This window comes from Manduca sexta, chromosome 20 (assembly GCF_014839805.1).
Source record: "Manduca sexta isolate Smith_Timp_Sample1 chromosome 20, JHU_Msex_v1.0, whole genome shotgun sequence".
Taxonomy (NCBI): Eukaryota; Metazoa; Arthropoda; class Insecta; order Lepidoptera; family Sphingidae; genus Manduca; species Manduca sexta.
In genome coordinates, this window is record NC_051134.1 from 11,874,596 (window position 1) to 11,888,153 (window position 13,558).

A 13,558-nucleotide genomic window follows, 5' to 3' on the forward strand; every position below is an offset into this window, starting at 1 on the left:
CTTATAAGATAGTCAACACGGTCTTCAGTTGAACAACTAATAGTCGTAGTTTCAAGAAAATTATATTGACTTTTTCAAAAAAATTACACATTGACAACGAGTCCTTAAAACTTTAAATGTAGTAACTAGTAAGATTTAATTTAACTTAAATGATAAAAATCATTTTTATTTTACGACTTCGAGTCTGCATATTAATGACTTAAATTTGAATGACGGGTATCTCGATTAGACACTTACAGTCTTATATATAAAAAAATCGTAAAGCTATTCTTAGTTTAACCACAAAGGAGAATGCCCATTTTTGTATGAAAGTTGGGCTACGCTTGCGTCTGTACAAAACCTTCACTAAACTATAGGGAATATATTCTAAATCTTATATAAATTGAAAACAGTTGGATATTCGATGGGAGTGCGGAGTAATAAGAATTTTATTAACTCGGTTATTTTGAGGTTAAGTATGGACTACAATAATGTACGGTAAAGTACCTACGTGTCTAATTAAGTTCAGTATTGCAGAACCTATTTGATATTGCTATAAACAATTATTGGACATTCATTTCACTTAGCTTTAATCGCCCTTATAAGAATCTGATAGGTATTAACATATCTGATGAGACGAAGCTCCAATAAAACTTCTAAGATAGTATGGCGGAATATTAGTTTTTCCACTGAGCATATACTACCCGACCCTTTGTGTAAGTACATATTTTTCTGACTTATGACATATTCTATTACATGGATTAACTTAATCTTTATATTCACCTACCATTATCTCATTTCAATATGGCGTCAACACATATTGTAGAATAGATTCAGCTTAGTTTTTATTTATTTGACTGCCTCGGTGGCGTAGTTGTATAGCATGTCCGGTACACTAGCGCTCTGAGGTCCTGGGTTCGAATCTCGGGTCGGGCAAAGTGATATTTGGGTTTTTCTGCTCAGTATCAGCCCGGAGTCTGGAATTTGTGCCCGATATGGCGATAGGCTCGCCCCCTATCACATCATGGGACGGAACATACTTGGCGAAAAGTGGGTGCCCTAGTTGCGCCTCTGCATACCCCTTCGGGGATAAAATGCGTGATGTTATGTATGTATGTAGTTTTTATGACCGGCCGCATACCTGACGCCAACCCTCTTTGGAGGATTCCGATCCCAGGCAAGTCATGTCAGAAACACCGAGATAAAATGTTGCTTGGCCTGGAAATCGAACAGGAACCCAGAAACTAACTTCACAGCTTGATTAGGCTAATAGTTACTTATCATAGGAAAAGAAAAATAAAACAAATACGAAATCTGATGTATATTTTTAAACAGATGTGTATTTTTGATAGATATGGCTTTCCAGAAAACAGACAAGAACTTGATGTGGCCGCAACACGCTTATAATACTGCTGAAGTGAGTGAATGACTTGCAGTGCTGGTCGGGTCATGTCATGTCGTTGTTGTCTGTGAAACTCTCTATTAACTGATCTGCAGCAGGCAGCACAAATTCATTCCAGCCTTGAAACCTAAAATATAATGTAGAAGTTCAGATTATTATTATTGTTAAACCGTGTTCTTTAGTTTTTGCAAGTTTTTTCACACGTTGTGGGTAGGTTAATAATAATCTAGATAACTTACAAACTGGATAGCCTGACTAAGAAATATACTTATCGTTGCTGTGGCACCGCAATGGTGCAGTTAATACATCGCCGGGATATGTCGTCACGATTAACTGTCCTGAGTCTAGGCTCTAGACGACATTGTGTTACTGCCTTCCGTCTCAAAGTTCGGAACACACACTATACACGTTGTTTCTTAACAGTGAATTTCTCGAGTCAACATTAAAATACATAAGAATAACACTCTGATCTTGAGTAAAATATTTTAATAATGAAATATTTTCAATTCAATTCAATTCCATTCAGACAAATCTAAAGTGTCAAAATGTCATTAATTTTAGTTGCCAGTGTAATAAAAATCAGTACCCATATATGCATTTAATTAAAAATAAAGTCCAGACATGTTTTAGCTGACTTGAGTATTTCTGTCAATGCAAATACAAGTCGCCATTTGTTTGTTTTTAGAATGATTAATATTTTATCTTTTTTACCAGCTATTTGGAGTTTGGTCATAATTATTAAGTAAAATATATTTTTTTATAACAATATTTTTGTTTAATGAATAATATATTTAATCTATATATTATAGATTCAAGTACAAGCACATTTATCGTGCATATTAACTTTTTTATTCCATTTAAAAGGGGAATTTGTTATAAATTGGTATCAATTCGCCATATTGGCAGTAAATTATCCGGTGTTTGATTTGCAACAATTAAACAACTTTTTTTTTCATATCTTTAAAACCCCTATTTGCTCATGACTGAAATAAATACAAATGAAGTAATAATTAAAATTATGATTTTACATGGTTATTTGGTTAAGACGCATGACTGACGCAAAGATAGCCTGGTTTTGGGCATTGTCCTTTACTCGATCAGCTGTAAGTCAAATCTTGCATCTTAATAAGGTTTAAACTAGGAAACCGGTGATGTTTTTACAGCTATTTAAGCAATTCTTAACCACCTCTTAAAGCTAAAACAAGTTTATAATTAAGCCTGCAAATACCATCTTAAAGAATCTCTAAATACCTCATTATTACCATCTAGAATTATATAGATTAATCCACGGATTTAGTCACATTCTTTAGGTAAAATACAGAAACGGTAAGCTCGTGGAATAGAGCAAAATTATCTTTAAACTGTGAGGAATGACTCATGTAAAAAGCATACATGTTATTAGACGAACAAGCGATGATTAGATAACAAATACAAGCAATGGACGGTCGGCAGGGGTCGTGGGTTGACTGGTACTAACCATGTCAATATGACATTCATTAGGTCGATATAAAATAATGCGTGGATTCGCAGTATCAAGCTTATCAAAATCATTTAAATAGTATGTACAGCAGAGGATGTCATATTCAACATCAGCATTGGCATTGGCATTGACATTAGGTGACATCTCTAGAAATCACCTAATGTAGAAAAATTCCGACAGAATCGCATGTCGGTCAACGAATAAAGGAAGAGTGGCATCGTGATATACAAGAATCGTGGTACATGGCAAATTTTTTAGAATAAGATATTAGAGGTTTGAGGATTTCAGCCTTCAAGTTTCACTGACTATAATTACAAAGCGTTCATTCTACGTCAGTCGTCGTGAGACAGTCAGTTACACCGGCAGGATGAGTCAGCCTCATGGTTTATGCCCACAAAAAAGCTGTGTCAAGTTTTTTTAATTAAACTTTTTCAAGAACGACCTCATTAGAAACATTAACAGTGGTTGATGAGATACGGTCAAAGTTGTCGGCGGACGCGGAAAGTGTATGCGAGTCGCGCACGTCACACGTCACGATCGTGACCTCGCAGGTTCAACGAACGAACTCGTCACAGCCGGCTCACTCCTATGCGTCAGCTCACCACTGTCTCACGGACTAAATCACACTCACTCGTGCGCTTTTCAATGAGTTCAATGTAGCTGCCAAAAATATCCCGCGCCGTTATGGGAGGCTTGTAACGACACGCCAATGGCTAATGTTTGATCAAACTTGCGATGCTATGTTAGACTCGAAATGGCTATAGAAATACGACGTTTACTCACAGATAAGCCATTAATGGGTTCGTTGGGTTTATTTTTATTAATTCAATGTAACTATTCAGTATATTGAGAAGCTAAGATAAATTAATAAAAAATCCATAAATTACAAGATAAGATTATTTGTAAAAAAACTTCCAAAATAGTTAGTTAATAATAGATAACTATCGAAAAAAAATGATTTCCTGAGTGATATTTAGTAGGTTCTCCCACGAAAATAATGCTATGATCACATAATATATTTGTATTTATTGCTTTTTAATTTAATTAACCACAGCAGTATTGAAAGTAGCCAATGAAGGCAATTAGCCAATGTCTTAAATGAACGAACAAGGCACGTTATTGATTGTTAAATCGTTAAAGTATTCTAAAAAAATCCAAGGACAATCTCATCTATCTGGAATCTGGGTTAAATAGGTATACATATTTTCAAGTGTATAGAGTAGGTTTGGAGAAATATTTTTTCTGCTAACCAAGGGACAACAGCATACATTGATTTCGCCAGGAAACTCGTAACTCGTGTTCCATCATGATTTGTGGCACAACAAAATACGTAACTGTCCATCAAGGCAGTTTCTGAATGTATAGATAACAAGTTATTCAAGTATAACGGGTAAGGAGACCGAACGAGGGCGTAGCGCTCATGTTGCTTGAGGAGACGAACAAACAACGGATTTACGCAATACAAACAATGGACATCAAAACCACGTAATTAACCCGTTCCGTACCGGGGACCATCGCTGATCAAATCAGAAAGAATTAATATTTGCAATTAATATTTGCAAAAATAAATTATCTTAATGGTGTAATTTGTGCAATTAGTCGTTCAGTATGAAAAATGGCCATTTAAATTGTTCAAGAAAGGAATGCTGATTGTGAATGTAGAATTGAGGGTTGCAAAATTTCATAAGCTGAAATAATGTAGCTAAGGAGTCGCCGTAACTATTTTATAATTAAGCTCATAAAACATTGTAAACAAATACGACACGATCTTCTCTGTATATTGTCTGGATACCACCATTTTAATGAAAATCCTACTAATATTCGAGCTTCGTTTTACTTCACGAAAAATATCACTCATAAAATGTTCGCCAAGTAGCATTACATTTTACTGATATTAGATATTTTAGCGACTGGCCTCGATCGACCACAATTAAATCAACAGAGCGATGTCTCATTGTCGTATCAATAAAGAGCAATCATTGTTCGCGAGGCAGCACAGATAGCGGCGCATGAATGGGCGCTATTTCCTCCCGCTATAACTGACGCCATTAGGTTTTTTTGCACGATTACGGCGTCCCACACCTCTACACGCACCTAGACTAGGTAACTGGCACAGGGGATAACTTAGCTCCACCTCCTAAACTGTAGTCGTGAACGATACTTGCCCGCATTTTTAAACATTTCAATTACAGTTAGCATTTAAAAATGCTGTGCTATAAATTACAATAAATTTATAACGCTCTCTTGACAAATAAAATATGGCGGTCTAGATAGATTTCGTACGTTCTACATTTATTGAATTTCGAGTTAATTTAATACACATAAGTAAAGAAATATACTTTATATCGAGTGAGCGAAACGCTTTCAGAAAGTGGCTTCCTAAATGTATGATTTATGAGGGTTTTGTGATAGGCTTCATTAGGACTAAAATAGACTACGACGAAACTCTGGGTCATTAACCACTATTATGTGAGTCACAGATGTTTTTGTACAGTTAATTAATGGATATAAACCAATAGATTAATGGGAACTGTTGCTAGTTTTACATCGCATTTCTTTGCGAGCGTTGATAAAGTTTGTAGAAAACTAAAAATATTCCAACGTTGGGCCTTGCACGGGTATACCATAATTGTACACTAACCGAACTAGAGCCTGCAAGTTGCATCACTGCCAACTCCCATCGAGTGTATTATAATCGTAAGCTTTTAAAAGAATAATATGTAAAATAATTGATAGCATCATATTCAAAATATTATACAAATAATTTCTGACTAATCCGAAGCAAGTTTCAATTAAATACAGCCAGCGTATAAGTAGGAGGTCGTTAGTCAGAATTCAAAGAAGCCCTTATACGACACAATAAAGTAAATTATATTATGTACATATTGAAAGACCTTCGTACTTCGTAGAACGAACAAAAATGGAAATAAAGTTATTATAATCCAGCTAGCTCGGATCGAGTTCCGTCGTCATTCACATAAGACCATTGACCTATGAATAAGTGAATATTAATCAATTACTATCCTGTCGACAAAAGAAACTATTAAAATACTGTATACTGTGAGTTGTGACTTGTGACCCCTGCGCGAGTTTGATAGATCGTTTAGCACCGCAACTCAGAGGATGCAAATAGATTTTCAAATTGGATATTTCCTATTTGCCGTTTCCTATCGCAATGTATGCAAAAGTTAGTACAATAATTATTTAGTTGCTTATTACGTGGCTACCGCGATTCATTATTAGTGCTGGTCATTAAATATGGTCTCCATAATCGTCACAACGCGATGAGCCAATGTGTTTGGTATTAATTTATCGATATCTCTTTAGTACTCTTACCTCATAATACTTAGATATATTGTTTAGCAAAAGTAATTAAGACAAAATAAACAAACAATTATATGTCTTATAATATTTCATTTACAATTTTGGTGTTACATAATTAATATTTTTTCAAACTTCACATATTTTTTATAATTATTCTATACTCTAACACTGTGAAGGAAAGCTATTGAGGAAATCCGCATGTCATTAGCGGAATAATAATTTCTAATACGTGTGTCATTTCTGTCAATATGTTCTATTTATTTAAGAACTTGTTTGAGTAGTTCTATTTAAACATCTATATAAAATTTCTCACAAGTCAGAACTCATGTTTTATGCAACTCATTATGTTGTTTATTTAATATTGTGTCATGGAAAAATAATATTTGCGTTTGCATCTATTTAATAATATGTCAAGAATATTGGAATTGTGTAGACAGCTTTTTGTTTGTTATAGTGCTAAAATAAAAAGAAACATGTCAGGGCCACTTAATGATTCATTCTATCACGTCTCCAATAAAAACAATGTACAAATCGCATTACCGCTATATTTACACTTAAAATGAGCTTTATTACAAAGTAAACTAGACCCATTAATATTTTCAAGAGGTTTCGTTTAACAATTCAGTTCTGAGGCTGTGGAACAGCGAGCACTGCCGAGAAGTAGGCAGAAACGGCATCTGATTTATGATGACTCAGAATTTAGGAACAGGTTTTTCGCGAAGTAATGTCGAAACGCTAGCCACGCGGCCGTTGTGAGAATGTAGGACAAAAATGATTGATCTCATTTTAATAATATGAAAACTGAAATAGGCAGGAGTGATGGTACATAGAGATATTATATTAATTTTGCTGTCTATACAAATAAAATAAATGTAAAATAAGTGTCTTTTTATTATTTTATGTGACTTCAAAATAAGTCTGAACAGCATTTTTCGGAGATAGATTCGCGAGTAGGTAAAATGCCTTCAAATAATATCTACTTGACCAGGAGGTACGTTTGATGATAAAATAATAATAATAGGCAATTTAGAACAAGATTACTCATGCCCAAATTTCCGTTCATTATTATTCTTACAAATGCGGTTTTTCTGATATTTTTTTTTAATATTATGTAAAACTGACTGACGACATGAGCAAGCCATTCGCCTGATCAGAATCGTCACGACTCATAGAAAATATCAACACCATCGAAGACTACTAAGCACTGCACGATACTGAACTTCGCTCGTCATTCTAAGATGTTCAGTAACTACACTGACTACAATTTTCTTCAAACCGGAAGACAATGGTGCTTACCAACACCGCTGTCGGCAATTGCGTCATCATTTCAAAACTAGTCGCAATAATAAGTAAATTAATGAAATCGTGTTTCTGGTTTGAATTTTGATGGCTCATAAGTATATGAACAAACTAATAATGTCTACCTTCATATTGTGTAGGTGCCTGTCTTTGAGTGTTTAAGTCTCACAATACTTCCTCATTAGCTGGCATGGCTATTGCAGCCATAATTATAAAATGTATCCTCTTTACAGGAAGTCAAAGAAAGATAGTTCTTAGGTAATTATATTAAAGTTGTATAAACAAAGAATAAACAATAATTATTCATATGTTAATTTTTAACATCTGGCTTTTGAAGTCTCACTAAATTAATGTTCTATTGCATATATCATATAAATTTCATTCATTTTATAGATATGTTCTGCATTTATGTTATAACAAAACTAATTAAACTTGTATTATATTTGAAGAACTAATTAACAAACTATATACTAATTATTTAAATTATTGAGTAGAATATTATCCTTATTGTCAAGAGTAGTACAGAGAGTCAGAATTTAATCCATTGTATTAAAGATGTGTTCTAAAATATGTATATTGTACATGGTTCGAAACAATATAAACACATATCTCTTTTGCTTAGAGAAATTTAAAAACATGCACCCATGTGTGAATTCATCAGACTTGCATTATCTAACTAATAATATTAATTTGAAAGTTTATAATACTGTTTGAATGTTTGTTAGAAGTTGATGCAGAAATAGCTGAACGGATTTGGATAAAATTTGATACACAGATAAATCATCATAAATGTATGATTGTACTGATGTTGGTGCTGGTGTTGTACAGATGACACTATGGATAGCTATAGTGTTGTAGGGACTTCTATAGCAACAAGGCTTTTCATGTGAGTCCACAAATATATAATATTAACATTTAAAAATTGCAGTTATAATGTTCCACAACTACTAAGTTAAAAGAATGTTTTCCATAACAACCACTAATTAAAATTGCTAAGGGATAATCCACACACTCGGATAACACAATAGAGTTCAAAAAGTATAATTGCCATGTTGAGCAACTGTCATGTTCATTAGCCCTGCACTTAGTGTTATTACATTACTCATATGTATTACTTCCTGTTCTTTCAACTTCCATTTAAAAGGTGACACATTCATACCACTTTAAGAGTTCTTTTAATAGTGTAAATTTTAAAGGAATATATTGAGAATTACAATGTTGTATTTGAGCTTATAGTAAACATCAGACAGTTATATGTAGATGAAGTATTTTTATTTAAAACTTGCAAACAGAATTAATAATATCATTGTAAAAAAAACTCTTGCAATTTCTTATAATGATATTTTATCTAATTAATTAAATTACAATATATGTTATAACTTATGTATGTAATTATGTTTAACATAGTTTAAGATGGGATTAGTTAGAGCTTAGTGGAAACATCAACTTAGTTGTAAAATGTAAGCTCAATTATTGTTCATGCAATGTGATTGAAACAGTATATTGCAAAAACCTTCCTCATATAGTGAGATGAGAGGAGGAAAATGTACTGTAATAAATAGTCCGTAATAAACTAGTTGGGGGAACTCCAATATTTAGAATTAATTTTAAAGAAAACTAAATAAAGTAAAAAAAAATAAATTAAAAATACCTACTTTTCTGAAATAGATTTATATTTAAAACTGTACATAAAATAAGGTGATTCAAAAATGTGTACAATATAATGTTTTAATTTTAGTATTAGTTAAATTTAAAATCATTATTATTAAACTTCTAGGAAATACATTATGCATTGATTATTAATTAAAACAGTTATTCACAAATTTCTGCCTACTGGTTTGGATACTATATTATTGTTATTTTATTGCTTAGCTAACAATAAGGAAATGCACCAATAAGTTTAAAGGGACCAAATCATATTACACCATTACATACTATGGTTTCTTACAGATTACTTCTCTAAAAATAAATATAGCATGTTGTACCAATATGAATCATTAGCTTTGCCATAATATGCATACAAAGACAAAGGAAAGGTTAGTTCTAACTTTTGTAAAAACACAAAGTTAATACTTAGGTACATGCATTGTGTTTCATTTTATATGCTGATATCTTTATAAACAACTTATACTTTGAAAATAAAATAATATTTCAGTACTAAGTCATTTTATTTTATGTATATCACTTGTTTGTGAACAATTATGCATTAAAAGTAAACTGCTTTTATAATTTTTTTTAAACTAAAGAAAAATAAACTATTATTTTTGTAATATATACATAGACAGACAATAGATTTATATTTTACTATTATGAAGGTAGTTAGTATGTAAAATATATACGATTGGTTACTCAATAGAACAAGCTTCCCAAATAAAACACTTCTATTGTTGTCCTACTATTGTGTACATACATTGTTATGGGCTTAGTACATTTTGGAACTATAATAACAGAGACTAGATTGAATGAATAAATACTCTCTGGCTGGTGGTAGGTAGCACGTTCGTACATGGAACAGTACTAGTGGACAACTGAGTTGGCAATGTAATTCTATTATTGTAAGTGGGTTGTATTGAAAGGTAACCATTGTACTCACCACTCTCGATATATGGCAGAGCGAGAAGTAGAAATGCTGTGTATCCAATTTCACTGAACATTGTAACTTCCGAACACTTTTTGTATCACTTAGGTCATCTCACTTAAAATACAGCTGATTTCCAAACCACACAAAACCTTTGTCTGTTTTCGAGGCGAACGCATGCGCGTACAAACAATATTTTTTTATTTACATTACAATAAAATACTAATACACTTAACACGAATCCTCATGCACTGTTACCGACGGTATCATTTATGCGATTGTTGAGACACAACTCGATTCGAAACAATAAATAACAACACGAAACTGTACCCGTTTTGTGAATCATCAAATTAAAATGACAATATGAGATTACTAAATAAACTAACAAATAACAATTCCACCAATTTAAGTTATTGTTTCATTATATTTTCTATTCAAAACGTCCTATTCTTATCCTAAAAAAATTAAAGTAAAATCTCAACTTCCCTTCTACCTGACATATTGGAATTGAATAAACATTTCAGCGACTTACATACTAGTATCTGAGCATTAACTATTATGCCATCTCTTTCTGTTTATATCCTCTTCCACAGGCGAAGCATTCATTGGCCGTTTACGAAATACAGAACTACAAAATAGTTTGGATACTCTAATAAAGTAAATTATTATAATATTGCAGTATATTTTTAGAGACTAATTCGTAGGTTAATGTTATTCGCCAGTAACCTTATAAGAAATAAAATGCTATCTGCACTCTTTTGTATTTATTTGAGATTTTGACTTTAGTATTAGGTCGATTACCTTCTTCATCGATATATATTATGTACTACGTACGTCAAGGACCTACTTCAAAATTTACTTATACCCATTTAGTAGGATAACCCCTTTCGAAACTTTGTTTACTTATACCATTTTTTTTTATTTTCGATGAATTCAAACCTAAGGCTAAAATTTTGTTTCTTTGTTTGATTGCGCTACTACGGATTATAAAAGTTTAATTCATAAATTTCGTTGGATTCGTCAAGGGAACTAATTGAAAATTAATAACGAGGGTATTTGAGATTTTTCTTGGTGACATCATGGTCACTATATTTTATAGTATCGCCATTGATACGATATATTTTTTACGGGGCAATAAGTTGTAACGAGTCACAATTACGTAGACGAACTAGAAATAATTTGCTTGTAGTTATTTCGATTATCCACAGTGACTGACATCCACCCCTTTCGGAGCTCTAGGCGATCCAATACTAGGAAAATCGTGATAAATAACCCCATTAGCAGAAACTAACTTTTAAATCTTTGACCCACCCATGCTGCTGCGAGACCGAAGAGCGATGAAGTTTTATAAAATGTATCCGAACGTTTTTATTGACTAGGAATTTCAAAAAAACAATAATTAAATATGTGCCTACATTATTATAATAAGCGCCTAATAGGGAAGATGCGATATTCTCAATTGAATGAATTTCGTATTGAATAGATCATGAGTATATCAACAAATTAAAATACAATAATTTATAACCAAACATTGCGGTATTCAAACTAACAGTTTAAATTTTCGCGCAAAAACGGATCTTCATGCCCAGTGACGTCATACTTTTTGTCACTGGCCAATGACATATTTGTTCGCCACTGACTTGGAGATATCTTTTGAATAAATACATAGTGTTACTATGAAGTTATAAAAAAGTGGATATTCATCATTAGATAGTAACATAAACGCGAACAATTTTCCAAGAAAAAAAATTAGAACCATGTTAGTACTATAGATTTAAATTTATAGTCAAAAATAACTTTTGGGTAGACTTCTACAATTTCCTTTCATAAACCCAACTTCCATTTTTATTCGAAAAATGTATTTCATGTTCGCAAAGAATGTTCACCTTTACAACAATAATCTTAGAAGAGTTGTCATAACATTATGAGATGTCATAGTCTAAGATCCCGCTGCAGAATTAGTGCGCTCATCGAGTATATGTTAAAAACTACATTCTTACACATATTTATGCTTAGAAGAATATATATCTACTAGGTTGCCTATTAACCCTTAACTGCTCGCATGGGGTCAACGCACTTTCGCGTATCGAAAAAATGCACTTGCAACAGTTGGAACCTCCCCGCGCGCCTGCTAGCCTCTTAATATGCGCTAAAGGACATACTTTAGTACCATTTAGGCCGCTGCAGGTGAAGGCCACGCCGCTGCTCTCTTAAGCCGTGACCCCGTGCGAGTACTTACGTAACTTTTTTGAGAAAGGTAAGCTTTTTATATTCTATTGTTTTTATTTAGATATTGATATAACTTTGAATGAAATATTATAGTAAATGATAATTTCTATCGTTCTACTGGTTTAGACTTATTTTTTTTGTATTTTTCGTACAAATATGTTATTTACATGGGTCTTTTTTTATTCCTCAGTTATCAAACATGGATGCAAGAGACGAACATATTGCACATTGGCTACTGAATGTACCTGATGAAGAACAGGATGTTGGGGATTCGGATTCAGAGTCGGAAGCAGAGGAAGTCCTTCATAGTGAACACGACACAACTAGTGAAATTGAGGAAATTTCAAACGAATCGCCGGACTACGACGAAAATGACTCTACAAATCAAGATGCCAATTTTTATTTTTCAAGACATAAAGGCAGAAATGGCATTTATTTATTGTTTATTGTTTACTGCCAAAACTGCAATAACGATGATTGCCATAGTTCCTAAATATTCATGAAATTTTAATGCATGATCTCATGTTGTGCCAAAAATGTTCCTTATTGTAGAAGTTTATATTTTAGTTATTTTTATGCCTTAGAAGATTTTATTTTAAGTTGTGGTTTTTATGTCTTATAGATTAAATAAAGTACTTTCATAATTACTATTCGCTTGTTTCATTAAAAAAAAGGAATCATCAAATTTCATCCATACAAATTAGGGTCACCACGGACCCCGTGCGAGCAGTTAAGCGATTTTATTCGTGCGAGTAGTTAAGGGTTAAAACTTGGCCGCAAATATTTTTAATTAAATTATTGTTAATTGATTTTTCGGAAAACATTTCATTCATTTGTTTTTCAAATAAAATATCGTCCACTTCATGACAATACACATAAAGACTCTGAAAAACCACGGTTGCCGTTGCGCACTTGGCCGCACCTCTTCGCAGCCGGGTGTAAGCAGGTATGACTATGATACATTTACTCGTTCATAATGTATATTTATTAGCTATACATCAAATTAAAGCTGAATTTTTTCTGTTGATCATGATACACGGTTGCCTAATTAAATTTGGCCGCAAATAAGGGTTGCCGACTCTTAAAAATGATAAATATTGAAGGTAGAGTGAAAGAGAGGTAGTCTCTTACTTAGTCACTTAAAATGCAGCTTTTTAATTTTAAGAAAATATTTTTACTAGCTTCCGCCCGCAGCTTCGCCCGCGTGGATTTCGGCCTTCAAAAATGGAGGAGGTGCTCAATTTGTCGGGATGTTCTTTTAATGATT

At 32.9% G+C, this 13,558-nt stretch overlaps 1 protein-coding gene and 1 long non-coding RNA gene across 2 annotated transcripts in view; one reads left to right on the plus strand and one right to left on the minus strand.

Moving 5' to 3' along the window:
* LOC115448198 (disintegrin and metalloproteinase domain-containing protein 10) overlaps nucleotides 1-10,581 on the minus strand; it is a 68,764-nt gene extending 58,183 nt beyond the window's left edge. The window contains exon 1 of the mRNA XM_030175552.2: nucleotides 10,078-10,581. Within this exon, the coding sequence (XP_030031412.1) occupies nucleotides 10,078-10,138 (61 nt within the window). The 5' untranslated portion in view covers nucleotides 10,139-10,581. The remainder of the gene's footprint in view (nucleotides 1-10,077) is intronic.
* A 1,246-nt stretch (nucleotides 10,582-11,827) lies between these two features.
* On the plus strand, nucleotides 11,828-12,941 carry LOC119189973. Its single transcript, XR_005112693.1, has 2 exons — nucleotides 11,828-12,319; nucleotides 12,482-12,941. It is a non-coding gene; the product is annotated as an uncharacterized LOC119189973 (long non-coding RNA).
* The last annotated feature ends 617 nt before the right edge of the window (nucleotides 12,942-13,558 follow it).